Source organism: Melospiza melodia, chromosome 2 (assembly GCF_035770615.1).
Source record: "Melospiza melodia melodia isolate bMelMel2 chromosome 2, bMelMel2.pri, whole genome shotgun sequence".
Lineage (NCBI taxonomy): Eukaryota > Metazoa > Chordata > Aves > Passeriformes > Passerellidae > Melospiza > Melospiza melodia.
The window spans coordinates 143,112,820-143,140,039 of NC_086195.1; the positions used below are offsets into that span (position 1 = coordinate 143,112,820).

The 27,220-nt window shown below is 49.0% G+C and overlaps 1 protein-coding gene across 2 annotated transcripts in view; it reads left to right on the forward strand.

Moving 5' to 3' along the window:
- The first annotated feature begins 12,378 nt into the window (after nucleotides 1-12,378).
- The window catches only part of SCAF4 (SR-related CTD associated factor 4), a 29,650-nt gene continuing 14,808 nt past the window's right edge, over nucleotides 12,379-27,220 (forward strand). For both annotated transcript variants that reach the window (XM_063150252.1, XM_063150253.1), the window contains exons 1-6: nucleotides 12,379-12,438; nucleotides 20,518-20,601; nucleotides 21,166-21,210; nucleotides 22,424-22,585; nucleotides 24,617-24,752; nucleotides 26,976-27,115. In XM_063150252.1, coding sequence (XP_063006322.1) covers nucleotides 12,409-12,438; nucleotides 20,518-20,601; nucleotides 21,166-21,210; nucleotides 22,424-22,585; nucleotides 24,617-24,752; nucleotides 26,976-27,115 — 597 coding nt within the window. In that variant the 5' untranslated portion in view covers nucleotides 12,379-12,408. The remainder of the gene's footprint in view (nucleotides 12,439-20,517; nucleotides 20,602-21,165; nucleotides 21,211-22,423; nucleotides 22,586-24,616; nucleotides 24,753-26,975; nucleotides 27,116-27,220) is intronic.

Here is a 27,220-nt window from a genome sequence, read left to right on the forward strand (position 1 = left end):
GCCCGCCTCGGCCCGGCCCGGCCCGGCTCCGCTCCGGCTGCCCGCGGCGCTCCGCCGAGTTCCTGCGGCGGCCGAGCGAGGGGGACCGCGCTGCCGCCCCTGCCGAGCCTCCTCCCCGCTCCGGCGGCGGCCAGGGGGCGGAGAGAGGGAGGGAGGCAGGGACGGAGGCAGGGCCAGCGCAGTTCGAATTTGCCGTAATTCAATCCGCTCGCAGGCGGCGGGAGCGGCCGCGGTCAGAGCCGGGGTTTGCGCGGCCCCGCTGCACCGGCATCCCGGAGCATCCCTGTGCCGGGAATGAACGGGACAGCCCCGCTGCCCCCCCGGCATCCCGGAGCATCCCTGTGCCGGGAATGAACGGGACAGCCCCGCTGCCCCCCCGGCATCCCGGAGCATCCCTGTGCCGGGAATGAACGGGACAGCCCCGCTGCCCCCCCGGCATCCCGGAGCATCCCTGTGCCGGGAATGAAGCGGACAGGTTTGCACAGCCCCGCTGCCCGGCATCACAGAACACCCCATCCCATCCCATCCCATCCCATCCATCCCATCCCATCCCATCCCATCCCATCCCATCCCATCCCATCCCATCCCATCCCATCCCATCCAATCCCATCCCATCCCATCCCATGGATCCCATCCCATCCCATGGATCCCATCCCATCCCATCCCATCCCATCCCATCCCATCCCATCCCATCCCATCCATCCCATCCCATCCCATCCCATCCCATCCCATCCCATCCCATCCCATCCCATCCCATCCCATCCCATCCCATCCCATCCCATCCCATCCATCCCATCCCATCCCATGGATCCCATCCCATCCCATCCCATCCCATCCCATCCATCCCATCCCATCCCATCCCATCCCATCCCATCCCATCCATCCCATCCCATCCCATCCCATGGATCCCATCCCATCCCATCCCATGGATCCCATCCCATCCATCCCATCCCATCCCATCCCATCCCATCCCATCCCATCCCATCCCATCCAACCCATCCCATCCCATGGATCCCATCCATCCCATCCATCCCATCCCATCCCATCCCATCCCATCCCATCCCATCCCATCCCATCCCATCCCATCCCATCCCATCCATCCCATCCCATCCATCCCATCCCATCCCATCCATCCCATCCCATCCCATCCCATGGATCCCATCCCATCCCATCCCATGGATCCCATCCCATCCCATCCCATCCCATCCCATCCCATCCCATCCCATCCCATCCCATCCCATCCCATCCCATCCCATGGATCCCATCCCATCCCATGGATCCCATCCCATCCCATGGATCCCATCCCATCCCATCCCATCCATCCCATCCCATCCCATCCCATCCCATCCCATCCCATCCCATCCCATCCCATCCCATCCCATCCCATCCCATCCCATCCCATCCCATCCCATCCATCCCATCCCATCCCATGGATCCCATCCCATCCCATCCCATCCCATCCCATCCCATCCCATCCCATCCCATCCCATCCCATCCATCCCATCCCATCCCATCCCATGGATCCCATCCCATCCCATCCCATGGATCCCATCCCATCCCATCCATCCCATCCCATCCCATCCCATCCCATCCCATGGATCCCATCCATCCCATCCATCCCATCCCATCCCATCCCATCCCATCCCATCCCATCCCATCCCATCCATCCCATCCCATCCATCCCATCCCATCCCATGGATCCCATCCCATCCCATCCCATGGATCCCATCCCATCCCATCCCATGGATCCCATCCCATCCCATCCATCCATCCCATCCCATCCCATCCCATCCCATCCCATCCCATCCCATCCCATCCAATCCATCCCATCCCATCCCATCCCATCCCATCCCATCCCATCCCATCCCATCCCATCCCATCCCATCCCATCCCATCCCATCCCATCCCATCCCATCCCATCCCATCCATCCCATCCCATCCCATCCCATCCCATCCCATCCCATCCCATCCCATCCCATCCCATCCCATCCCATCCCATCCCATCTCCTGCTCCCACCAGTGAACACACCTCTCCCTGCTTCTTAAGCTCTTTTTTAACTCTTTAAAAACGTAAATCTGATTTTGCATCTCTGCTGTCCATTTAACGTGGATTTTTGCCTCCACTGACCACATTCCATCTCCCACTGACCTCTCACTTCCCAGTGGCTAAACACATTCTCAGGGCTGGAAGCCCTGGAGCTGGCTCCACACCACCATGCTCCACTGAAATCCATGTCTCCAGATGAAATTTCAAACAAAAACAGAAACGCAGCGCTGCCCCAGCAGGCAGAAACTGGAGAAGGGAGAGCTTCAGAGCCCACAAATAATGATTTGGGTTGAAAAATCTCCTCTCAGTGCATGTTCTGGGTACATTTACAGGCATTACAGCACGTGGCCACCAGAAAACAGGAGTCTGAATGTCCTCTGGGTGGTTTGGTGCCTTGTGGGCAGGTGGAGAATATATTTGAAGGCACATTTCACTGCCTGAGCTGAGGGCAGGACACATCCAGGAGAGAGCTCCACTGGTGTTTCCTCCACAAAATCTGGAGTGGGAAGGCCCCAGGATTGTCCCTGTGTTTGCAGGGAAGGTGACCCAAGTGCCCACACAGGTGAGGACAGCGACAAGGCAGGGTGGTTCCCTGGCCAGCCTGGCTCTGTGTCACAGCTCCTCTGGTCCGCATGACAAATGTGAGGGGTTGAACAGCACTCCTCTGTGGGAGCAAAGGGAAAAAAGGGGGAAAAAAAGGGGGGGGAAAGAGGGTGAAAAAAAGCTGTGCTGCAGACACTTACACTGGGAGAATGAAAAGCACAGCTTGGGAAGAGCCTGCACGCTGTCTTATTTAAATATATGGCTGAGCTAAGAGGGTCTGGAGCCAGCCTCTTTCCCTGCCTAGAGGAATATCCCTTCAGGAAGGCAGGCAGAGCTGGGTGCCTTTGTTTGGGCTAACAGAAACGCGGTTTGGCCACTTGGAGCATTAAACAGATGTTCATGGTGTGCTCTGCAGCCAAACACCTGAAAATCAGCCCCTTTCAGAAATGAAACTGGCGAGAAATGTCCATTGCAGGGAGCAGGAGGAGAGCTCTGAAAGAAGCCAGTGAATTTATTTTTTTTAATTGCCTCAACTGCAGGACTTAATGAGTTGCCAGTATCCTTTTCCCAGGCCTTCTCACCATTCCCATCCTGTCCAGCTGTGCCCATCAGGGTGCAGGCTGCATGAGAGGGGGATCAAAGGCTGCATTCATTGCTGTCTGTGCTCTAATTCAAATTTAACTCCAGCCCGCTCCGTTTGGAGCTGCAGACTTCCTAGGTAATGACATTTTCTGATTAACTGTTGAAATTACTGATGAATTAAAGGCAGCACTCTGTCCTCGGCTTGCAAAAGCTGTAATAGCAAGCTGCTAAAAATAATATAGAGCTTGATTTATACCCACTAAAACAGAGAAATCCTGAGTTACCCTGAGAGCACTGTCCTTTGCCATCTCCAGCCCTTTAAAGCACTGCAGGAAAATGGATTTTTGGGATTTTACAGCCATAAAGGAGGGTGCAGCCCAATCCCCAGTGTCTGCCTGGGCTGGATCCTTATGGGAATTTTTCTGTTTGCAGAGCAAGCACAAAATCTTCTATGAGGCCTTGCTACTGCTGGCACTGTCACTCACTTCCACCTGAACATTTCAAGGAATTTCCACCCCTTTCTGCACCAAGGAAATTAACTAAATTAAAAAAAAAAAGTCCCTAACAAAAGCTTCCTTGAAGTAAAGATCTTATGTTTAAATTGTGACAAGACAGACTGAAAACCAGCAATTGTTCCTTTTATACAGAAGGTGTCTGGCTGCTGCTGGGATGGTGACACTGGGAATTTATATTTTATTTTTATGTTTGTGTTCTTTTTGAGCTATTCTTTTCTACTGACCACATTGGCTGATGTAGAAACTCTTGGAATACGAGCTCTGAAATCGTCCACGACGGTTATACGCAAAAAACCAAATTTTCCAAAGCCTGATATGGGGGTTGGATATATGTGTTTTTTTCTGATAAATCACAATTAATTTGAGTTGGTGCTGGATGATAACATAATGAGGATATTGACATTGGGTATAATACTCCATTGATCAGCTTACTTTCAGAAGTTTGTGTTGTTTAAACAGCTTGAATTCCAGTCCTTGGAGTTATGATGTTCTTACAAAGAAAATCACATATTTTTGCACCACAGCGTCAGAACAGCTTTTCAGTGCTCTACAATAGGCAGAGTTGACAAATTCGAAATTCTGCTGCAGGAAGGCACCGAATATATCTGTCCTGGTCATTTTAAAGGTGGTAATTGAACATTTCCCTGCCTCATCAGCAGCCTGTGGGTAACTGCTGACTGCAGCCAGGGCACAGAGATAGCCTCACTTAGTGCTGATGGGCTGAAAAAAGAGAAAGTCAATGTTATTGCTTATGCAGTCCTGGGTGTCTCATCCTGCTTTAAAATAATTGGGGGTTTTTGCAAGGTTTGGGTTTGAGGGTTTTTTTGGGGGTGTTGTTTTGATAGTCGTTTAATTTTGTAATATTTGGGGTTCAGACATAAAAGAGTTTAAATTAATTTAAAGGAGATTTTTTTGAAGAGAGAGTATATTTGTTCTTGGATGATTTTTGAGGGGTTTATGGAGTTTGAATCCCTGAGTTCAGGCAGAGAACCTGTGTTTGCTGGCACAGGTACAGCAGTGGAGAAGAGAACCTTTTCCATGTGCCAGGGATGTTCAGGAGCAGCTGAGGACATTTGTGAGTTCTGTGCCTGGGTCCTGAAGATGCCACTCAGGGACAGGGACCTTCCTAAACCCAGCTCAAAACTTGTCTTTGGATATATGTCATCCTCAAAAATATTTAGAATATGGTAATATGCGTACAACTGTGTGTGTGTATATGTGTGTGTGCGTATAAGTACATATATGTTTATATAAATATGCAAATATATATGCATATAATGTGTATATGTATGTATATATATAAATATGTATGTATATCTACATATGTATATATATATGTATATATGTATATGTATATATGTGTGTGTATGTATATATATATGTGTATATGTATAAATGTGTATATATATGTATATATATGTATATATATATATATGTGTGTGTGTATGTATATATATAAATATGTATGTATATCTACATATGTATATGTATGTGTGTGTATATGTATATGTATATGCATATGTATATGTATATGTGTATATATATATGTATATATGTGTGTGTATATATGTATATGTATATGTATATGTATATGTATATGTATATGTATATGTATATGTATATGTGTATAAGTATATATATATATATAAATGTATCTATATAAATGTATATATAAATATGGAAATTTACCTGAGCGGGCATTGAAGCATTTGGTGTGTTGGCAGTGGGGTGATGTGGCACTGCCCCTCCAAGCTCTCTGCCAGAGCTGTGTCCCCCCAAGAATCCCCATTTTGCTCTCTGCAGCTTCTGTCCCCCACAGCCAGCACGCACACTGAGCTCCTGGAGGTGCCATGAAGCAAAGGGAATTTAATGGAATTTAATGGAATTTGATATCAGAGTGACTGGCAGGGGGTTGCTGTACTGGTGCTGTTATTTTTTTTTTTTCCACATTGCATTAATTGGGAAGTTCAATTTCTGAATTTCAGTGGAACTGCTGGGAAGGGCTCCCTGCAGGGCACACTCTGGTGTAATTCGGGATCTGGGTTTGAGTCCCATTTGCATGTAAGGGGACACCAGAGGGCTGTGTGGGAAATGCCCTGCGTGCTCAAAAGGCTCTGAGGTGTCAGTGATGGATGGGATGTGCAGAGCCGGGAGCCAGAGCCCTGTGAATCCCTGCGTTTGGGCTGAGGGCTGGGGGATGCTCACAGAGCCCCTGCTGCGGCCTCCCGGGGTCAGGCCTGCTGCTCCTCATCTCTGAGAGCCTTCTCAGAGCATGCTGAGGCTAAAAATGGGGTTAAATGAAGCTTTACATCCAGGAGGGACTGCTGCTGCTGCTCCAAACCCTCCTGACAGGATGCCCCCCAAAAATGTACAGTTGTATCTCCTCACTCTCCTCCTTTTTCTTGGCAACAGGTCAGAAAATATCCCAATTCCTCAGAGGCCAGGGTGGCTGTGTGCTTGCATCTCTAGTAAAAGGTGTTTAACAAAATGCAGATATTCAAATGCTTCCTTGCAAGAGATATCCCAAACACCTTGTTAAAAGCGACCAGAGCAGCGATTCCCCCCTGAACAAAGACCCCCATGTTCTGTTTAAGCACGGGAGACTTTTGGATGGATGACTGAACTGCTGGAAAATCAGATTAACAAAAACCTTGAAATGAAGATTTTTTTTTAATGAATGCAGCCTGGTAGCAAGCTATGAAAGTTCGCCTGGGTGCTTTGCAGCTGGAAACGCGAATTTTGCAAGGGTTTTCCTGTGTGCCCAGCGCAGGCTGGCTGGGTGAGGACTGCAAGGCTCAGCTGCAAGTCTCAGTTTCCCTGCTGCACTCAGGTCTCTGGACACCACAGCAGAGGCTCAGGGCTGGCACACCCAGGTGTGAAATGTACAATTATTTACAGGTGGACACTCTGGGCTGTGCTCAGCACCTGAAACACTTCTGCAGTGACACCAGCTTCAAATGAATAGATTCAGTTTTAAATTAAGAATCCCTGGGAGTGCTGTGGCCCTGGCACAGGTGCCAAAGAAGCTGTGGCTGCCCCTGGATCCCTGGAAGTGTCCAAGGCCAGGCTGGACAGGGTTTGGAGCAACCTGGGACAGTGGGAGGTGTCCCTGCCCTTGGCATTATTCCATACATATTCCAACCAACAGGTATTTCACCTCCAAGTTTTTCCTTGGCATGAGAGCATTCCTGAGCTGGGGATGCTGCAGGGAGAGCAGAGCTGCACTCTCCAGATGTTCCAGCTCAGGGCAAAGCTCCCTGGCTGCTCTCAGCTGTCAGCAGAGAGCTCAGAGCAGGACAAGAGCAAATTCCTGCCTCTCTGCTGCAGACTGGGGAAACAGACCCGGAATGTGCATTTCACAGGGAAACTCTGCTGCTCTGCCTCTGCTCCCCAAAGCCTGCCGGCACACTGCACACAACTCTGTCTAACAGAATCTTTAAAACTTGACAGGAGCTTTATATAGTTTTGTGTATTCGTATGTAAATACTGAGGTGAGGCGTGTTGAGTTTTACACCTCTCGTGTCTCACCATTCATCGAGGCTGATCATGGAATAAAATCTTTTAAAGTGCCCCTCAGTTGCCCCCATGTCTGTAAAAGCCAAGAAAACCAATACAGCTCCTTTGCATCCCACCATGTTCCAGCCCAGGAAAGGTTCCCTTTCCACACAGACACACATCCCCCTCAAATCCCTGTTTCTCTCCAGGTTATTTGCCCTTTCTTGCTTATTTTTCAGTCTCAGGAGGGTTACCCACAATCTCAACCCCCTAACACCTTGGTTCAAGGAGCACAAAGCAGGAGGAGCTCTGGGACCGTTTGTTCCAACTCCCCGTGCAAAATAAATTGGTGAAATCATATTTCCCATGAGGTTTTGTTGCTCTTTCTCCTATTACAGAGATGGGTTTGCTGCCCCCAGCTCCCACTGTGGCTGCTGCAGGCACTTGGGCTCTGATCCCAGGGATTCCAGGGGGGGAAATTGTCTCAAACACTCAGGGGGAGAGAGGTTCCAGTCAGCACATCCCAGTAAATTCCTCAGTGGAAAACTGGAAGGCAGCTCCTGAACGCTCCAAATAAATTTTAAAAAATATTTCACTGACAGAATTTCTAGAAAGAAGAAAAACAGCACAGACAAAACCACAGCTCCGGGTTTGCATATTTACACGGTTACAGAATGGAGTTTGAGTATCAGGGTGATTATTTACCAACCCCAGGGGGATTTTCATTCCTGCACCTGTTTCTGCAGCAAGCACATTCCCCCCTGAATCAGCACTGATCCACCTGGCTGAGGAGCACTGAGTGCCACGAAATATTTGGCAGGGGAGAGGAATTGCTCATGAACACTCAGGCTTTGACAGCACTTTGGGACCCTGCTGCTCCAAAGTGGCCAAAAGAGACAACGTGGCTCAGGCGTGGGAGGGCCCTCTGCTTATCACAAAGAACATCTGAGTCCCTGGCCCAAGGCAAAACAAGCAGAAAAAGGATTTTTCTTAAAAAAAGTGAAAGAAGGAAAAAAAAGGCTGCTCAATGATCCAAGTCTCCTGCAACCCCAGCCGGAAAACTGCACCTCCACGAGTCAAGGAGTTGGTAAACTGCAGAGAATTCAGGAAAGGGCTCTGAGAGCGAAGAAAAGATTTAAATAATAAACTCTCCAGCGAGGAGCTTGGTCCTTTCAAGGCTGGCAAATGGAGAGCTCTGTGTGTGTGTGTGTGCCTGAGTGGGAGCCCAGGCTCACAGACAGGGCCGTAATGAGATCCAGGGCTGGGGAGCCGGATCCAGACAGATTCAGGCTGTGAAACGAGACACACGTTTGTAACAGGGAGGGTAATTAGGCAGCACAGCAACCCAGCCAGGCCCTGTGGCAAAGCCTCCTTCTGTGGGAGCCTTCAGATCAGACTCAGACGTGCTTCTGGGGGCCAGGCAGGCCTGCAGGAGGATCCAGGGGAAGCTTTGCCATCAGAGCTGGGAGTTGCTGGAACAGAGAGGGGCAAGGTCCAGCAGAGCTCACAGGGAGGGTTTTGGGTTCTGTTCCCTCAGCTGATGGGGTCTGGTCACTCCTTTATTCTGCCCACTCCTTTATTCTGCCCCCTAATACGCGTTAAAACAGGATAGGAGACAGGACAGGTGAGAAAAGTGGATGTGAACCTTGGATGTGAATCTTGGAGTAAGTAAATTTTCAGCAGAGCAAAGCCGCACAAAAATAAATTTAAAGCCTAATATTGAAAGCCAGTCCATTTTTACAAAAGTAACCCCGGTAATGTCACAGGATGATACACAAGCATTTGTGTATCCAATGTACATCCCTTTTTGCATACAAGCATTACAACTGAAATGTTTGGGCAATCACTAGCCAAGGTTTTATCCGATCAGCAAACCAATAACAACATAAATAAATGAGTCACTCCCTTACCAAATTAAGGTCTCCTTTCCCCAAAACACAAAAATGTGTACAAAAAGCATAATTACACGAGCTTCGTCTCTTAAACCTTCTGAATAAGATGCTAGCAGAGCTCAGGGTCACCGAAAGCAGAATCAGCTCATGCCAAATGGGCCTCGGTGCCAGCTGGTTGATTTCCAAATAGTGTAATATCAAAAACACAGAAAAGCTCTAAGAATCTAAGAATCTCCCCAAAATGTTGGCAGGAATGACTTCCGAAGCATGTTCCAATCCCCACACTGAGTCAAACATGCAAATAAAAGATCTTATTTACAAGCACATGTATTCAACATGAATATATTCCCAGCTGTACTTGTATACTTTGCAGCAAGGTATTTTTCCTAGAATCCACTCTGGGCTTGCCCATATTTTCCTAATATGAGCCATATTTGTGGATATGGGGGAATTGCAGGAAATCAGAACACAGAAATGGGTGCATTGGGGGAAAAAACAAACCAAAAACCTTTGCAATGTGTGCTTCTCATCACACAAAAATCCCCGGGCGTGTAAACAAATGAAAAAAAAATCAAAAAAAATTTATAAATTGTTTGTGCTGTGAAAGAGGCAGGTACTAAATTGTCACTGCCAATTAGTCATGGGACTGCAGAGGAGCAGCAGAAGCTGGGGAAAGCTGCTCTTGTGACAGCAAATGGGAAATTAAATTAAAATCCAGGGAAAAGCCAAAGTGCTTCCAGGAGATGTGGAGCTCCCCTTTCTGCAGCATTCCTGTGTTTTGGAGGAGCAGGAGAACCAACAGAGCCCTCCCACCGCTTGTTTCCTGTCTTTAGGGAAGAGAGGATCCACGCACACATGCACAGGAATGTTTATTTTGGCAGGGTTTGTTCTAATAATTGTTTACGTTGGAAATGATGGGCGTTCTACCTTGCCAAAAAAAAAAAAAAAAAAAACCAACAACAAAACCAGCCAAACAAAAAACCCAGAAAAATAAAACAAAAAAACCCAACCCACCCAAAAATGCAGAAACAAACAAAAAAAAACCCCCAAACCCAACAAAACCCCCCCCCCCAAAAAAAAAAACCCTCCAAATAACAAACAGACAAAAAAAAACCCAACCAAAAAACCAAAAACCCAACTCACAATAAAATCCAAGCAGAGCCAAAGCAGTGAGGTTTGCAAGTGAAGCATTTTATATATATATACATATTATATATATATGTATATGTATATATGTATATATGTGTATATATAAAACATACACATATATACATATATATGTGTATGTATATACAAAATGATATTTTAAAAATTACTGACATCACTGTATTATTATTATTATTATTATTATTATTATTATTATTATTATTATTATTATTATTATTATTATTATTATTATTATTAATATTATTAATATTAATATTACTATTATTATATCATCAAGCCTGTTTTTTCTTAGGTATTTTTAATTTTAGTTGGGTTTTGAATTTGTTCATGTGTAAAGTTTTAGATTACAGGGTTAGATAATTTTTTTAGGATTTGGTTTATTTTTTTTAAAGTTTTTATATTATTTAGGATTTTTTTAAATGTTTGGGTTTATTTTTGGGTTAGGGGTTTTATTAGTTTTTTTAGAAATTTGAGTTTTTATTTTAGAGAAGTTGTAGATTGCATAGAGGAAGTTATTAGAATTATTAGATTAGGAATTTATTAGATTAGAAAGGAATTTATTAGATGAAATATTAGAAAGATAGATTTTTTTTAATATTTAGGGATGTAATAGATTTTAATAGGGATGTAATAGATTTCGAGGAGAAGAAGGAAAGCAAATGTTGAAAACTTTTATTTTTTGGGTTTTTGTAATAAACTAGGTGTATAATTATAGTTGTGAATTATATTTGGAATAGATTTTAGTACTTTTTAAATGGGAAATTATTTTCCCCACCATTGGTCGAAGAGATTTGCTGGCACTCCTCAGACAGAGTTTCAGGGGAGAGAAAATAGAGAAAATAGTGTTTTCCCTGGTTTTAATCTTAGTGCGGACATCAGAGCCATCTCCTGGCCACTGCAGGCACTGGTGGAACAGCAGGAAATTAAAAAAAAAAATTTAAGAAAAGCTTTGAAATTGAAGGTGTGACGCCTCTCAGGAGTTATTTCCTTCCCAATACCCAGAAAGTTTAATAGAAATCACAGGTTAGGATTTGATCGGTGCTTCTCTAGTGTACCAAGGAAATCATCTTTATCTTCTGTTATTATCTTTGACCGGAGAGTTGTCACTTGCTTTGGATTTCTTTATCCTCCCTCAAATAAAATATAAATATAAACACAAATATAAATATTTATTTTTTTACCAGTGTATTGCAAAACCAAAAATGCTTACAAGTTAATTAGTCACACATTCCTTATCAGGCTTTAATACTCCGTGCTTACATCCTACAAACAAAAACACTGACAGGACACGAAATTCGAAATTTCATTTTTATTTTATTGCACCCACTGAACCGAGCCGAGCTCGGCCGAACCGAGCCGAGCCGAACGCACGAGCGGCTCCGAGCTCAGCCGAACTGGGCCGAGTTCAGCCGAACCGAACCGAGCCGAGCCGAACGCACGAGCGGCTCCGAGCCGAGCCGAACTGGGCCGAGTTCAGCCGAGCCGAACTGGGCCGAGTTCAGCCGAGCCGAACTGGGCCGAGTTCAGCCGAACCGAACCGAGCCGAGCCGAACGCACGAGCGGCCCCGAGCTCAGCCCAACTGGGCCGAGTTCAGCCGAACCGAACCGAACCGAGCCGAGCCGAACGCACGAGCGGCTCCGAGCTCAGCCCAACTGGGCCGAGCTCAGCCGAACCGAACCGAGCCGAGCCGAGCCGAACGCACGAGCGGCTCCGAGCTCAGCCGAACCGGGCCGAGTGCAGCCGAACCGAGCCGAGCTCAGCCGGACCCAGCCGAGCCCATGAGGGGCAGCCGCCCCTCCGCTGTGAGGGGCGGCCCCACGGCACCGGTGGGCGTGCCGGGGGCTAGGGCACTAACGTTGCCGCCGCCGCCATTCCCGCCCGCCACAGCGGGGGTGGCGCTGACATGGCGGCGGGCGGTCACGTGGCCCCGCCATCCCTCCCGCCCGACGTCTCGCGTGGGCCGGGAGGAGGCCCGGCCGATCCCGGCGTGCACCGCGCCTCGCCCCCCCCCGCCCGTCGCGCGGTCGGCCCGGGCCGCGCGCTGCCCGCGAGCCCCGCCATGGCCGCCGCCATCATGGCCGCGCCCTGAGGGCACCGACCGGCCCTGCCGCGCCGCCCGCCCGCCCCGCCCGCCGCCCGCCGCCGCCTCCCGCCGCCAGCGCCGACATGGAGGCCGTGAACGCCTTCAACCAAGAGGTGGGAGCCGGGGAGCGGGCGGCGAAGCGCGGGCCGCGGCGCGGGGGGGGCACACACGGCGGCCGCCATCGCGTCCCCTGGCTCCCCGCGCTTCCGGCCGGGCCCGGGCCCGCCGCCTGCGGCCTGCGCGGGGAGCGCCGGCCCGGGCCCGCCGCCGGGCGGCGAGCGCTGCTGCGGGGGAAAATGGAGGCGAGCGCGCCGGGCCGTTCAGCGGCCGCTCCGCGAGGCCCCGCGCGGGCCGGGCCGGGCCGGGCCGGGCCTGCACGGCCGGAGGCGTTGGAGGGAGCCCCGGGCCGGCCCGGCCGCCTCCGTCTTCCTCCCGCTGCCTCGCTCCCCTCCGGGCAGCGGCGCAGAGCGGGGTCCGGGATCCCGGGCCGGATCGCGGAGTGCCCGGGCTGTCACGCGGTGCCGGGGAAGCCGCGGGTCGGGACCGGCCCTTCCCGGCAGTTGCCTGGCCAGAGAGCCGCGATGCGAGGCGGCGGCACGGGCACAGCCTGCAGGGGCAGGGAGCCATGGGACGGGGCTCGTCCCGGGGATGGGACTCGGGGATCGATCCCAGTTCCGGGGACTGGACAGGCTGAAAGGCGTTTACTCGCTTTTCCTACGGCACAAAGGTCCCTCCCTGTCTTCTTCTGGTTTTGGCTTGGTTTATTTCTTAGTCAGTGGGAAGCAAAGAGGGCCGTGGTTGTTTTTTGCATAATATATAGCAACTCCATCCAGCCTCTGCTGTGTAAAGTTTTTGACACGTGACTTCAATTATTATTAATTACTGTTAGTTGTACTTGTGCCTCAGTTGGACAGTGTGGCTTTGCAGCCCCTCCGTGGACACAAAGTCACGTAGAGCTGAGGCAGAGCCTGTTGCCAGGTTCGTGTTGGAGGCTGGGTGGCTGTGCCTGCCTGTTGAATAGAAACAGGAGGGATGGCAGCTGCTCCCCTGTGATGGACTCAGGATTTGTGAGGCTCCCTCTTTGCAAGGCTTTGTCACACACACACCTGCGGACACCCTCATCTGAACCAAAACTGTGCAAGAGCCAAGGGAAAAGTGGGTGGCGTGCAGATCCCATTAGTGGTTTGTTTATTTGCCGGTGTTTTGGGGGTTTGTGCAGCTCCAAAGCAGTGTGATGGCAGGTGCAAAGCCACCTTCCCCAAAAACCCAGAACGGCACACGTGTGTCATTTTCAGCGTTGTAGAAAGGGACAGCGGCGATATTGTGAATTTCGTGCCTCGGTGTGGGCACGGTGCAGGCAGTGCCGGGGCTGTCACGGTGGCCCCGGTGCCGGTGCCGAGCGTGCCCGCAGAGCAGGAGTCGGTGCTCGGGGATCCCGTGACCGGCCCGCGTCCTGGCAACCCGTGTTTGCATCCCACCCCTTCCTGTCCGTGCGGGAGCGGGGGGACGCCTTCCCTCGGGAATGCTGAGGGAAAGAAATCCTGCTGGGGGCTGCCGGTGGGCTCAGCTGGGTCTCACATCTGGGGAGAGGGGTGCGCTCGCTGAAATCGCTGTTCGCAGCCCTTGGCGCGCCTGAGCGCTTCCCTGGAGCTGCTGCTGCGTGGAGCGGCACTCGGATAGCTGCGGGGGCTCCGTGCTTCCTGCCCGGCTCCCTCCCAGGAGCTGTGCAGGGCAGAAGGTCCAGCTGCACACTGCTCCCTTCCCTTTGCCTCCGCTGCTCCTGGAGCTGTGCGCGCTGACAGCAGCCGCGAGGGGTCACATTTACGGCAGGGTTTGTTCCTTTCTGCCCTTTCCCGGGGACAGAGCTCTGGGGGGTGTTCCCTCAGTGCTGGGGTAGCGAGGGCTGGTGAGGCCTTGGGGCTGCCACTGCCAGCTCACTGAAGAGTTACTGCCTTTACTGGGAGGGGAGCAGCTTCAGCAGTGAACATGGGCAGCTACAGGACACCCCACGGGAGTACAGGGATAACAGGGTACCCCACAGGGATACAGGACACCCCACAGGAGTACAGGGTACCCCACAGGGATACAGGGTACCCCACAGGAGTACAGGGATACAGGGCACCCCACAGGGATACAGGGATACAGGGTACCCCACAGGGATACAGGGCACCCCACAGGAGTACAGGACACCCCACGGGAGTACAGGGCACCCCACAGGGATACAGGACACCCCACAGGAGTACAGGGCACCCCACAGGAGTACAGGGCACCCCACAGGAGTACAGGACACCCCACAGGAGTACAGGGCACCCCACAGGGATACAGGGTACCCCACAGGAGTACAGGGCACCCCACAGGAGTACAGGGTACCCCACAGGAGTACAGGGCACCCCACAGGAGTACAGGGCACCCCACAGGAGTACAGGACACCCCACAGGGATACAGGGTACCCCACAGGAGTACAGGGCACCCCACAGGAGTACAGGGCACCCCACAGGAGTACAGGGTACCCCACAGGAGTACAGGGCACCCCACAGGAGTACAGGGCACCCCACAGGAGTACAGGGTACCCCACAGGAGTACAGGGATACAGGGCACCCCACAGGGATACAGGACACCCCACAGGAGTACAGGACACCCCACAGGAGTACAGGATACCCCACAGGGATACAGGACACCCCACAGGAGTACAGGACACCCCACAGGAGTACAGGACACCCCACAGGAGTACAGGATACCCCACAGGGATACAGGGCACCCCACAGGAGTACAGGGCACCCCACAGGGAAACAGGACACCCCACAGGGAAACAGGACACCCCACGGGAGTACAGGACACCCCACAGGAGTACAGGATACCCCACAGGAATACAGAATACACTACTGGCCTGGAGTTCCTGCACTTGCTGGAGGTGCAGGAATTCCTGTACTGTGCCACTGTAGCCAGGGAAAATTGCAGTTTTACCCTGGCAGATCCAGTTTGGTGCTGCACTTGCCGTGGTTGCTGGAGGTGATTCCCTGGAGGTGGCACCTGCCAGCTCTTGGCCACTTTGCCTGGAAGAGGAAATGCCATTTACTCCATCAGGTGCTCCCATCCTTTGGGGTGTTTGGGGTGTTGGCAGCAGTTTCTCAGATGGTGGGAGGCCCAAGTTGAAAGTGTGGCTGTAGACCTGGTGGGGTTGCTGTCCCCCCTTGGGCAGGGAGAGCAGTGAGTTTGGCTCTGGCAGGGGGTGGCAACTCCTGGGTTGTGTAATTTGTGTTGGGTTGTGGTGCCATTGCCAATCCTGTTCTTTGGACCTGCATTTTGAGTGCAGCTTTGCCAATGAACATCCTCTTCCAGGTGCTCATGTTGCTGCAGGAGCGTGCAGGGGTTTTGTATTGGCTGCTGTTTTCCTGCAGCTGTGGTTGGAGCAGGTGCTGCCAGCTGAATGGGGGCATCTGACAGGTCTGGAGTGCAGTGTGTGTTCTCTGAGGAGTTCCTTTCACCAGTTAGGGTTCAGGTGTTAGGTGGGTATGTTATTTTACAGTATAAATGAATCACAAAAGTCAGCTGCACAATGGGACAGAACTTTTTATGGTTTTAAGGAAACAAGCAAACATTTTTCTTTGAAAAAAAATTAAAAATCACCCCCCCAAAACACAAACAAAAAACTCCCCACTGAACATCTGCCATATAAATCCTTGGCATGTTTTGCTTTAGGGGGTGCCTGTCTTTTTCTTGAATCTGGATAACTTGAGGCTTAGTTTAGTGGGTATAAAAGTTAGAAATAAAGATTTTTTTTTTCTCACTATCTTGCTGCTGGAAGTAGAATAAAGTCAACTTTGCTGTTTTGTAATCTTTTATTTGTGTTGAGTAATGCACATCACTGACTTAGTCCCGTGTCTCAGTGTTAATGTGTGCCCCTGAAACAATTGATCCCCCCCTCCATGTGCCTGGAGACAAACACATGGGAGTGCTGGGGCTGGTTATTTAAAGCTGGAGCTGCACGTTCCTGTTTGCTGTTTGCCCATCCTTAGGGCACGGGACAGTTGGGATCAGTGGGGCAGTTTGTGCCTGTTGGTGACAGCCCTCCCCTCCATCCTGAGCAGCTATAAATAGAGGGCAGCAGGATATCCTTCCCGTGCTTCTGCTGCAGTTCCTGGAGCTCAGCATCCCCAGTGGGCTCCACGGGCACAGAAAAGCAGAAGGACACCACTGCCAGGGTCTGGCTGGGCTCTCTTTGCCCCGCGCCTGTTCCAGCAGCCCTGGGAGCTGTGCTTGTGTGGGGATTCCTGGTTAGAAGCAGTGGCACCAGCAGCTTTCCAGGAGCTGGGCTGCACACAGAGCCCTGCACTGCTCCCCAAAGCTGCGTTTCCAGAGCACACGAGGATAAACAAAACTCCATTCTGTGCCCTTGCATGATGTCATTTTCATGAGAGTATCTTTTGTGAAGATGTTTCTCCCCAGTGGTTCAGGATTTGTGAATGGTGTTTGCAGGCCACAGAAGTAGCTCGGTTGATGAAGTGCTGCTGAGCTTCATTGCCTGGGGGTCAGAGCTGGTCAAAGTCAAATCTCGCTTATTTCCCAAAGAATGCAGCCTGGCAGCTCTGGACGCTGTGGTGTCAGCAGCACCTAACACTTGCTGTGCTTCACAGCTGGTGGTCAGGCATTTCAAACTTGCATTGATCCTCTGAGATACAGCTTAGCAACCCATCCTCCTCCTTCCCTCAAGGAAAAACGGGGGCCTGAAGAGGAAAGGGATCAGTGACTTCTGCAGGGGAAGGAAAATGTCTGGAGTGACAGAATTGCTGTCAGAGATGTGGCCGTGCATGAGCAGTAAAGGAGTTTTGTTAACAAAATAGTGCAGTAGCTGTGCTTGGTGGTTGTGTCCTCCACAATCCCTTTGTTTCTGTACAGGAACAAGTAACTGCAGCTAGGCCTGTGAGTCACTGGAGGTTGGCTGATTTCTAAATGCATGAATAAAATCCATTCCAAAGGACAGTGAATGAACGTGGAGCCTGCTTTGGGAAGGGTTGTTGGACACCCAAGGCATGTTGGAATGGCTGAGGGTGGGTTAGACTGCTCTGGAAATTGGAGAAGGGGAGGCTCAATGAGGTGTCCTGACAATGACCTGGGTGCTTGATATCCCCTAGTCACTAACCACTGTCTGTTCAGGAGCTCCTTCCTCTCTGTGCAGCTGCTGTGCTCTGGGGTTTGTTCAGTGAGTGGATAAAACGGGCCCACAGCTCTTTGTTTGTAAACACAGACACCTTTCTATGGCACAGACACTTGAGCAGGAGGGCAAAGCCAAGGAAGTCAGCTCAGGTCCTAAAAGGCACTTTTACTGTGTTACCCAGACATAAAACAGATTTTCTTAAGATCATATCTCAAGCTGGGTAAATGTTAAAGTAGCACTTCTCCCCTTTGCTTCAAAACCCCCTGGTTCTCAGGTTTCCATGTAAACTAAACCATCAAAGGGCATTAATTATAGAATGAGAGAAATGAATCATTTGCTGCTCAGAAGGCTGAGAAGTGAAGGCCATCAGCACCTGCTCCTTGTGCACTGCCTGCACCTCCCAGGGCTGCTGGGCTGGAGCAGGGGCACAGTGGGAGCTGGAAGGGCTGTGCTCGCTCTGCCCCTGTGAGCTCCTGCATTTCACACTCACTGTGCCTTTGGGCACAGCCCCTCTGGCCTTGGCCTCCCTTTTGCTGCTCTGCTGTGCTCTAACAGCATTGTTAGCCTGAAACTGAGCAGGTGAATGTTCTGCCTTTTGCATCCCTGGCTGTGCAGATACTTTACCTTGTACTTCCATCCTGCTGGGAGAGGCACCCAGAAATGCCCTGAAATCTTCAATATTTTGTACTGTGGCCTGAGTGTAATACCCTTGAACACCTCTGCTTCTTTTGGATCCACATCCTGTAAACGGGCAGTTAGGGGCAGTGAAAGCACAAAGCCATTTCTAGCAGGTCACAGCATTGCAGGCACAGGTTCCTGTTGTGCAGCAGGACTTTGGAACTTTGGAAAACCTCAAGCTGTACATTTTCTTTGCCTTTGTTACATCCTTTTTTTTTTTTTTTTTTTTTTTTTAAATAGAGTGTAAATTTTTGTGTCCAAGTTGTTCCTTGAGCTGATCATGAGAAACTGGATGTACTATTGTGAACCAGCCCTGTATAAATAGTGCTGGGGTGACTGTTTTATGTATTGGTTTGGGAAATGTGTGTGCAAGAAGATCCAGGTCTAACTGAGCAAATGCAACCAGAAATACCTGGGTGTCCTCTGAGCAGGGAGGAACCACGAGGAACTAGGAAGGGAGCTAAAGTTTAGCTGTAGCCATCTCTAAAACATGCTGTTGACATGGAACATACCAAGAATGACATTAAAAATGACTGTAAATAGTTATTTGGTGTTCTGACATCTTAGGTAATTTCAAGAAAAGGAGCAAAATACTGAGGTGAAATTCCAGGAGGTGGTGGGAGGGGTGAAGAGGGATGGATGGATGGATGGATAGATAGATATGGACTCATGTATATGTGCCTTCTTTCTCCCTGGCAGTTTGTGTCCTGGGATTTTTATTTTTTTCTGTGTTTCCCCCAGTTGCAATGTCCTGCTTGGGATACTTTTAGGACATTTCTCTTTATTATTTTGCTGCACTCGTTTCTTGTCACCTTGGGCCCTGCTCTGAGCTCTGCCAATTTCCTTGGGGTCTCTCCTTGTGTTCCTGACATCCCAACATCAAAGCAGTGCTTCCACACCAGCTGCTTTGTTCTTTTTCTGTGGGACTGGATCCTTTCCTGGAGGAGCCAGTGGCTTCTTCATGGGTAGAGGAGGGGATATGGAGTGTCTGTTGTAATGCTGCCTCTTTTTCTTCCTCCCCATCTCACTTTTGGAGCCTTCTGGTGGTTTGTTTGTGGGTGTTGGGGTTTGGATTTCCCCCCCATTTTGTAACCTCTTCAAACAGATTTTCCCGAGATTTAGTAATAGCACTGACTTTGTTCATCAGGAGTCTCTGCACTTAATTCTAAAGCACTTAAGTTTAAACTGAAAAGATGTTTTAAAAAACCCATATCAGCTCACAGAGCCCTCTCTCCTTCTGTGTTTTATCTGGCAGTTTTCATTTGTCCATACTGTGATTTCTCAGCAAGCAGTGATGTTAGCTGAGGTATCTCTTACAGCTGCAGTGGCCTTAAAACCCCAACGTTCTGGCACAAGAACTTGCATTTTGTGGGGAGGAATAATGAAAAGTCATGGGCTTGTGTTGGTGTTGGAAAAGGCGTGTGCCTACCACTGTCTGCAAGGACAGCTTTTCTTCTTTCTTGTCTCCTGGAACAGGAATCAAATTAAGAAAGTAGATACAAAATAAGAAAGTAAATTTCCTACTCTTGGTGTTTCCTAAGTGTAAGGCTTCCTTTTGTACAGCTCCAAGCCCTGTTAGCACTTCCCTTTTCTGTGAGCATGTGGCCAGTTTTTTATCTCCTTCATTGATGGCTTTTTTCCTCAACTGAGACAGTGGATAAATCTGTGTAAGTTGGTCACTTCACCAGTATCTTGGAACTTATTAATTAATAACATAAGAGACAAAGTTTTAAATGACATCTTACTTTCCATTACACTGACAAATGGAGACACTTTGATTCTCTTACTTTGCTGTGTGGCACATAATTGATGACATTTTTCACTCGCATTCAAGGGCTCCATTTTTACTTTATGATGAAGACAAAAATGAAATTATGTAACACAAACCAATTTTTTCTGTGATTTGTGAGGAATATTTCAAGGTAAAAACAATTATGTGTGTGTGCTCAGCTTTCTGTGTACAGTCCTGGTTTCCCTCAGTTTCTGAAATGTGGAGCCAATGCTTATTTTCAGTTATGGCCAATGTCACCCATAAAGATGACACATAACTTCTGTATACTTCATATAAACCTCTCTAAACTTCATATAATATCAATAACTTCTGCAGAGGTTCTCCTTGAGGAGTGAACTTTTCCCCTGGGAGCCACGTGGAGGGTCAGACAGCCAAGTGTGCAGAGCAGTTCTTTTTAGCAGTAACCTGGTAAACGCTGATTTCCTTGGCTTTGTAAAGCAGCCACTCTTCCCAGGGCCAGCCAGCACAGTGTGGGATGGCACTGCTCCAGTCACCCACCTGAAATGTTGTTTTTGCTTAATTGCTGAACTTCAGAGTGCATTTCTAATGTTTGTTTTCTCTGTTTAGCTCTTCTCACTGATGGAGATGAAACCTCCTATTTCCCGAGCAAAGATGATTCTCATCACAAAAGCTGCCATTAAAGCTATTAAGGTAAAGTACAACAAAACAAAGATGAAACTGGAACAGCAGCAATGTTTTATTATTTCACTTGTAAGTAAATACTCAGGATTTCCCAATCTCAGCTTGGGGGATGGTTTATTCTAGTTGCTGTTAAGGCTGTTGTCTAGAAACAAGTGGGTGGTGAATCTCATCCCTTGGTTTTGGGCTAGGAGCAAAATGCCAGCTTGATTTCTTTGAGTCGTTGCTTTTTCATGCTACACCCACTCGAGTGTTGTGATTGTGTGTAATAAAACTAAATATTGCAGGATGTAGCTGCACCTTAGCATGTGAAACCAGTGTGGATTGCAGAGAAAGTAAATCCAGAAAGCTTTCACTAATACTTGGCAAGCTCTGTGCCTTGTGTGCACACTGACACATTTCTTGCTAGGGCCTGGCTTTCCCCCATGGAATATTTTTCTGTTTGGGAACATTGTGCTTTTTGGAATGTGACTGCAACATTCCAAAGTGGTAGTAAGCACAAAGAGTTAAAATGCTTCTAAAATGGTGTGCCGCTGCTGAGGAGATGATAAATGAATGGTTGTATTTATTTTCCAGCTCTACAAGCACGTTGTCCAGATTGTGGAGAAGTTTATCAAAAAGGTAAAAAGTAAAAAAAGCAATTTATTGATATGCATTGCTAGATATTGGTAATAATGCTAGTAAATAACCAGAAAGGCTTCTGTTCCTTAGGGATTGAGGGAGGAAATTCTGGTTTGCTAGGTATCACTTTGTCTGTGTGAGTTCCACATTGTAGTTTTCCATAACACATTAAGGAGGGAAGGAAGGCAGTAAATGGTGAGATTTCCCACCTTCCCTACACAGCAGCTGGGAGGCACCTGGAGGTGCTGAACTGAAAGGAACCATCACTGAGACAATAGATAATTCCAGAGAGTGCAGTGTTCATGCTTGCCTGGGCAGGAAGAGCAGGGCTGGGCTGCAGAGCAGAGTGGCAGCCCTGGAGCAGGGTTCCAGAGCAGGTTCCAGCCCCAGAGCAGGTGTGCAGGGAGGCTCAGAGGACTCCAGCCCCAGAGCAGGGTTCCAGAGCAGGTTCCAGCCTCAGAGCAGGGCTCCAGAGCAGGTTCCAGCCCCAGAGCAGGGTCGCAGGCAGGCTCAGAGGGTTCCAGCCCCAGAGCAGGGTTGCAGGCAGGCTCAGAGGGTTCCAGCCCCAGAGCAGGGTCGCAGGCAGGCTCAGAGGGTTCCAGCCCCAGAGCAGGGGTGCAGGCAGGCTCAGAGGACTCCAGCCCCAGAGCAGGGTTCCAGAGCAGCAGGGTTCCAGCCCTGGAGCAGGGTTCCAGAGCAGGTTCCAGCCCCAGAGCAGGTGTGCAGGCAGGCTCAGAGGACCCCAGCCCCAGAGCAGCTGTGCAGGCAGGCTCAGAGGGTTCCAGCCCCAGAGCAGGGTTGCAGGCAGGCTCAGAGGACTCCAGCCCCAGAGCAGGGTTCCAGAGCAGCAGGGTTCCAGCCCCAGAGCAGGGCTCAGAGCAGGTTCCAGCCCCAGAGCAGGGTTCCAGAGCAGGTTCCAGCCCCAGAGCAGGGCTCAGAGCAGGTTCCAGCCCCAGAGCAGGGTTCCAGAGCAGGTTCCAGCCCCAGAGCAGGGTCGCAGTGAGGCTCAGAGGACCCCAGCCCCAGAGCGGGGTCACAGTGAGGCTCAGAGGGTTCCAGCCCCAGAGCAGGGCCGCAGGCAGGCTCAGAGCAGGTTCCAGCCCCAGAGCAGGGCCGCAGGCAGGCTCAGAGGACCCCAGCCCCAGAGCAGCTGTGCAGCAGTGACTCCCAGCCCCTGCTCCCCTCTCCCTCACACCCTGGTGCTGTCCTGCAGTGCAAGCCGGAGTACAAAGTGCCGGGCCTGTACGTCATCGACTCCATCGTGCGGCAGTCCCGGCACCAGTTCGGCACCGACAAGGACGTCTTTGGGCCCAGGTTCTCCAAGAACATCACTGCCACATTCCAGTATTTGTATCTGTGTCCATCTGAAGACAAGGTAGGACGAGCCCTTCGGGTGTTGCTGGGCACTGATGGGTGCTGCCTGGGTAGTGATTTGGGGGTTCTCTCTCACCCTGGCAGTGACTGCTGCTGAGGGTTATCACAGATGACAGCCAAATGCAAATTCTAGTTAAAATGTATTTTGCCTGACCTCATCGGTTTTTTTACACACGCTTCAGCAGTGTAAATGTGCCAAAAGTTCTTCTTGAGGCTCCTTCAGAACTTCCTGCCACAACAAGACAGCATTGCAGGAGAAGCTTTGGTTTTGTTGGCAGAGACTGTTCTGTTCAGAAATGTTTTCTAAGAAAATCATCATGTTGATTTCTTTAGTCTTTTCCATTCCAATACTTGAGTTTTGTTGGTGCTCCCCCCTGTCAGGGCTGGTCTAAGGCCTCATTTTTCTTAGTTCTGCTGTACCTTTTAGTAGAACAGAGGCTCAGAAAGTGGTGTGAGTTCCTGATGGTCCAGAGAAGATGGTTTCTGTGACCTCTGTCAGAACAGTTTTGAGACTGCCAAGAACAGTGTGGTTTAGAAGCTGCCAGTTGGTTTCCAGAAAATCACCTACTCCCTTTCTCTTTGTAAGAGTGAAATAGTCCTTTTCTACCTGACTTCCTCTCTGACTCTCTAAATAAGCTTTTGAAAGGCTTTGATGCTCTGCAGTTCTCTAATGTGGAACATTTAGACCTTCAGGCATTGAATCTGATATTTGGGAGCTCCTGGGTTGCTGGCCTGTGAAACAGAGCAGTCCCTTCTCCTTTCTGTTTCTGCATTACCATTTTGTTCATGTGAGTGAATGACACTGTCCATCTCCTTCATGGAACTACTTGAAATAGGGAATATTATTATTTAAAACACACTTGCTTTAATGAAGTTCTGTTTCCTAAAACCAAAAATACCCTGATCTGCAGATCCTCAACAGCTGTGGGGGATATCTGAAGAGGATAATGCTACCTTTTTTTTTTTTTTACAGCCTTTCTGTAAAATTAATATGTGACTGAAAATTGGAGTATTGCTTTTGCCCATTTTTTGACCTTTGTATGATTTTCAAGTTCTTTGGAGAGATAGAATACCCAAAGCAACAAAAAGTATACTGTTTTTCAGACCAAAATGTTACTTAAAAATAGACATTTCAAGTTTCTCTATAATGGATGTTATTTTAGCAAACATTTTGTAAAATTTTTTAATCACTTAGTTAGAGGTGGATTTACATGGGTGTATAAAACAGTCACAGTGAAAGAAGAGAATCAATTCAATTCAACTAAAAGGTACTTGAAGCTTCTGTGTGTGCAGGTGAATGACTAAGTCTGCAGAAAGAACAGCAATGCAACATGTGTTCTGCCTTCTACCTGCTTGCACGTTCCAGCTGAAGCAGCACAACTACTGAGACTTTTTTGTTTGAATTCTGGGCTGAAGAAGGAAAGGCCAATTTGCAGCTTGTTCCTGGAAGCTGCATTGTTCTTCATGTACAAAAAAAAAAAAAAAAAAGAGCTTAAAATAACAGCTGACAATCAGAGACTCTAAATTAATCCTGCAGTGATCAGTGAGGATGTTTCCACTTGCTTTCCTCATCTTTTGGATAATGATGGAGATGCAGTTTCTGGTCTCAACATAGAATTAGGCACAATACCAAGCAAGGTACTCAATCTCACTTCACAGTGTTGTGGCAGCATTTTCTGGTCTAACTGTCCCTCTCTTCATGAAGGCTTTCCAGCTTATTTTCCTTTTCTCTTTTTGGTCACATGGGTTGGGTGTTTCATCCCTGTGCAGACATGGGGCTGAAATGATGACCTGGATTGTCCATCACACCTGGATTTCTGCCTGGCCAGAAGAGTTTTAGGGAAATGTCACAGGTTGCTGTGACAGTAAAATAAGTTGGCAGTTTTTATCTTTGCCACTTCAAAGGTGTTGCTGCCCTCTGTCACGACACAGGGTTTGTTAAGCTGATGTGATTATGTCACTTGCTGTTCAAACCTTCTCTGCAAACAGAAGAAAGTAGATTCAGCATTGGTGCTTCCTTTTGTTCCAACAGAGTAAAATAGTTCGTGTTCTGAACCTCTGGCAGAAAAATGGAGTATTTAAAATTGAAATCATTCAGCCTCTCTTGGATATGGCAGCAGGAACCAGTGCCACTGCACCCATGGCAGAGAATGCTACTAACAATGAAGGTAGGAATGACATTGTCACTTCAGCTCTCAAAGGGCACATGGCAGCAGCTTGTTTGCCTTCAGCACAAAGTGTCTGCTCTTAGTTCCAGCAGTGACATAGCAGTAAAGTCAGCTTTGTCACAATGAGCAGCCAAACTCATTTTAAATTAGTGCTGATACTGTACTCCAGAAATTATCAGCATGTGAATACTGACTTGGGAAATATATTAAATATATATATGCATGTGTACATATATATATAGGTGACTTCAGTGTGCCCTCTTAAACAGAAATTTTCTCTTTTGCTTTGGAATATTTTTATGTGATTTCTCAATTTTATAATTCTTATGTCATTATTTTAATGCCAGAGTCCAGGTAAGTAAGTGGGATCTTGGATGTTAAAGAGCTTCATCTTCCTTTCAGTCAGCTCAGTAGCTGAAAGCAGCAGCTCAGTGTCTGAGTGTGCAGCCCTGACAGTCTTGTGCTGGTGTTTCACATCCAGGTTCTCAGAGAGAACATTTGTGCCTGGGATTTTGCACGGGCTGCTGCCCGAGGAGCGCTGACCTGCAGAGCCCAGCAGGGCCAGGCTGCCCACAGTGCCTGCACTGACCTATTTAGTGCCACAGCAGAGCTTGCAGGGAATATGCATTCCACAGTTCCCTCTCTCTGCAGAGAGCAGCTTTTTGGCTCTGCACTCGTGTTTCACACTGAGCTGTGGTAACCTCCTTGTTTACTGTGCTCATGGAGCAGAACTGGGAAAATGGAGTGGAGGGAGTGAGGTGTGCTGAGAGACAGCAGAACACTGAAATATCTCCAGCTGTGTTCAGGGAAGTGTGGTGTCCCATTAAAGGCTTTCTAGACCTGCCAGGGCCAGGGAATGCCTTGACATCTGAGCCTGGGGGCAGAGTGGTGGCTGTACAGTTGAATTTTGGGGCAGGTGAGGGGCACTGCCTGGCCAGCTCTCTCTCCTCAGTAGTGTGAGCAGGTTGGCTGCCTTCTGCAGAGATCTTCTGTGAGGTTAGTCAGGTGCACCAGAGGGGGCCATTTGGCCCTGCAATAAATATGCTAATAATTATAGTAATAAATACATTAATGCATTATGTGAAGTAGAATCTGTTTCACCCATAAAAACAGAGAGAAATGCAAATTTTCTCCCTTGAGCAAGCAAATATCCTGCTGGATGTATTCAGGAAATAATTGGGGAGTTACTTTATATTTAAAAACAACACATACCTTTTTGCTTTATTTTTATGTTGCATTTCACTTCTGGGAAAGTATTATTCAACACATTTGCCTGTGCTTGCTGCCTGTCAACACTGGAGTTATTTGAAGTGCAAACAGAGGAAGGGCTTTAAAGGAGTAGCTATTGCAAGGCAAACATGTTTGCTTAGTGTTTCAAACTAAATATTTCTGTCTGTGGAGTTTTTTTAACTTACTCCTTGTACAGCTTTATGATGTCCATTAAAACAGATCTGGTGAACAATAGTTACTCACAGTATGTAGGAATTGATGGGATTATTGCTAATTTATGTGGTACTGGCAAGATGTTTATTAAAAAAGGTGTTGTAATGTAAGGCAGAGAGAATGGGAACACTAATAGGATATCTTAAATTGTGATCTCAGTTTCAGCAAAGCTTAGTGGAAATGGGAATCTTTTCCTGGAAAAATGAGTAGAAATTATTTTCCTGGTGGGAGGATTTACCATCAGCTGCTGGTGTGGCATGTGCACATGCAAAAGGAACATGTGAACAAACTTTATCAAAGAAAACTGCCTCTGAAGTAATCCTTAAAAACCTTTAATTATTGCCAGACTTGTCTGCAGAGGTTCAGTTACTGGTGGAAAATGATGAGAGAAACTCAGCTGCTCTTGCAGTGAGCCATGAGGTGGTTGATCCAAAAGGATGAGCCCAGGCCTGTGGAAGCAGAGCCACCACTTTCATGGTATTGAAGCTCACTGCTAATGCTGTTTGAGCGGTGAGAGCTTTTCTAAACCTGCACAGCTACAAACACAGAGCTGGGAGCTGAAATTCCGTGTGGGAGCACCTTTTCTGTCCCAGTGCGTGCCAGGTGCAGGTGTGAGCAGTGAGCAGAGCAGCTCATGGCAGAGCAAACAGAAAATGCAGCTGGGGTGCTGCGAATAGGCCCTTTGGGATAAACGGGGGGTGCAGGCAGCTGACACTTGCTGTGGGGAGCAGGAGGGGCCCTGTGCAGTCTCACAGCCCCCCCTGTGTTCTGGCCCCCCAGGCTCGCCGCCCCCTCCGGCCAAGGTTCCCTCGGAGCTGCCGCCAGTGACGGCGAACTCGGTGCCCGCCGTGCCGCAGCTGCCCAGCTCCGACGCCTTCGCAGCTGTGGCCCAGCTGTTCCAGACAACGCAGGGACAACAGGTAACCTGCTCGCTGTCCCCTTCAGGGCCTGCCTGAAACGAGGGGAGGTGGTGGCACTGACAGCCGGGGTTTGAAGCAAAAGCTTCCCAAAGGTCTTCGGTGGGA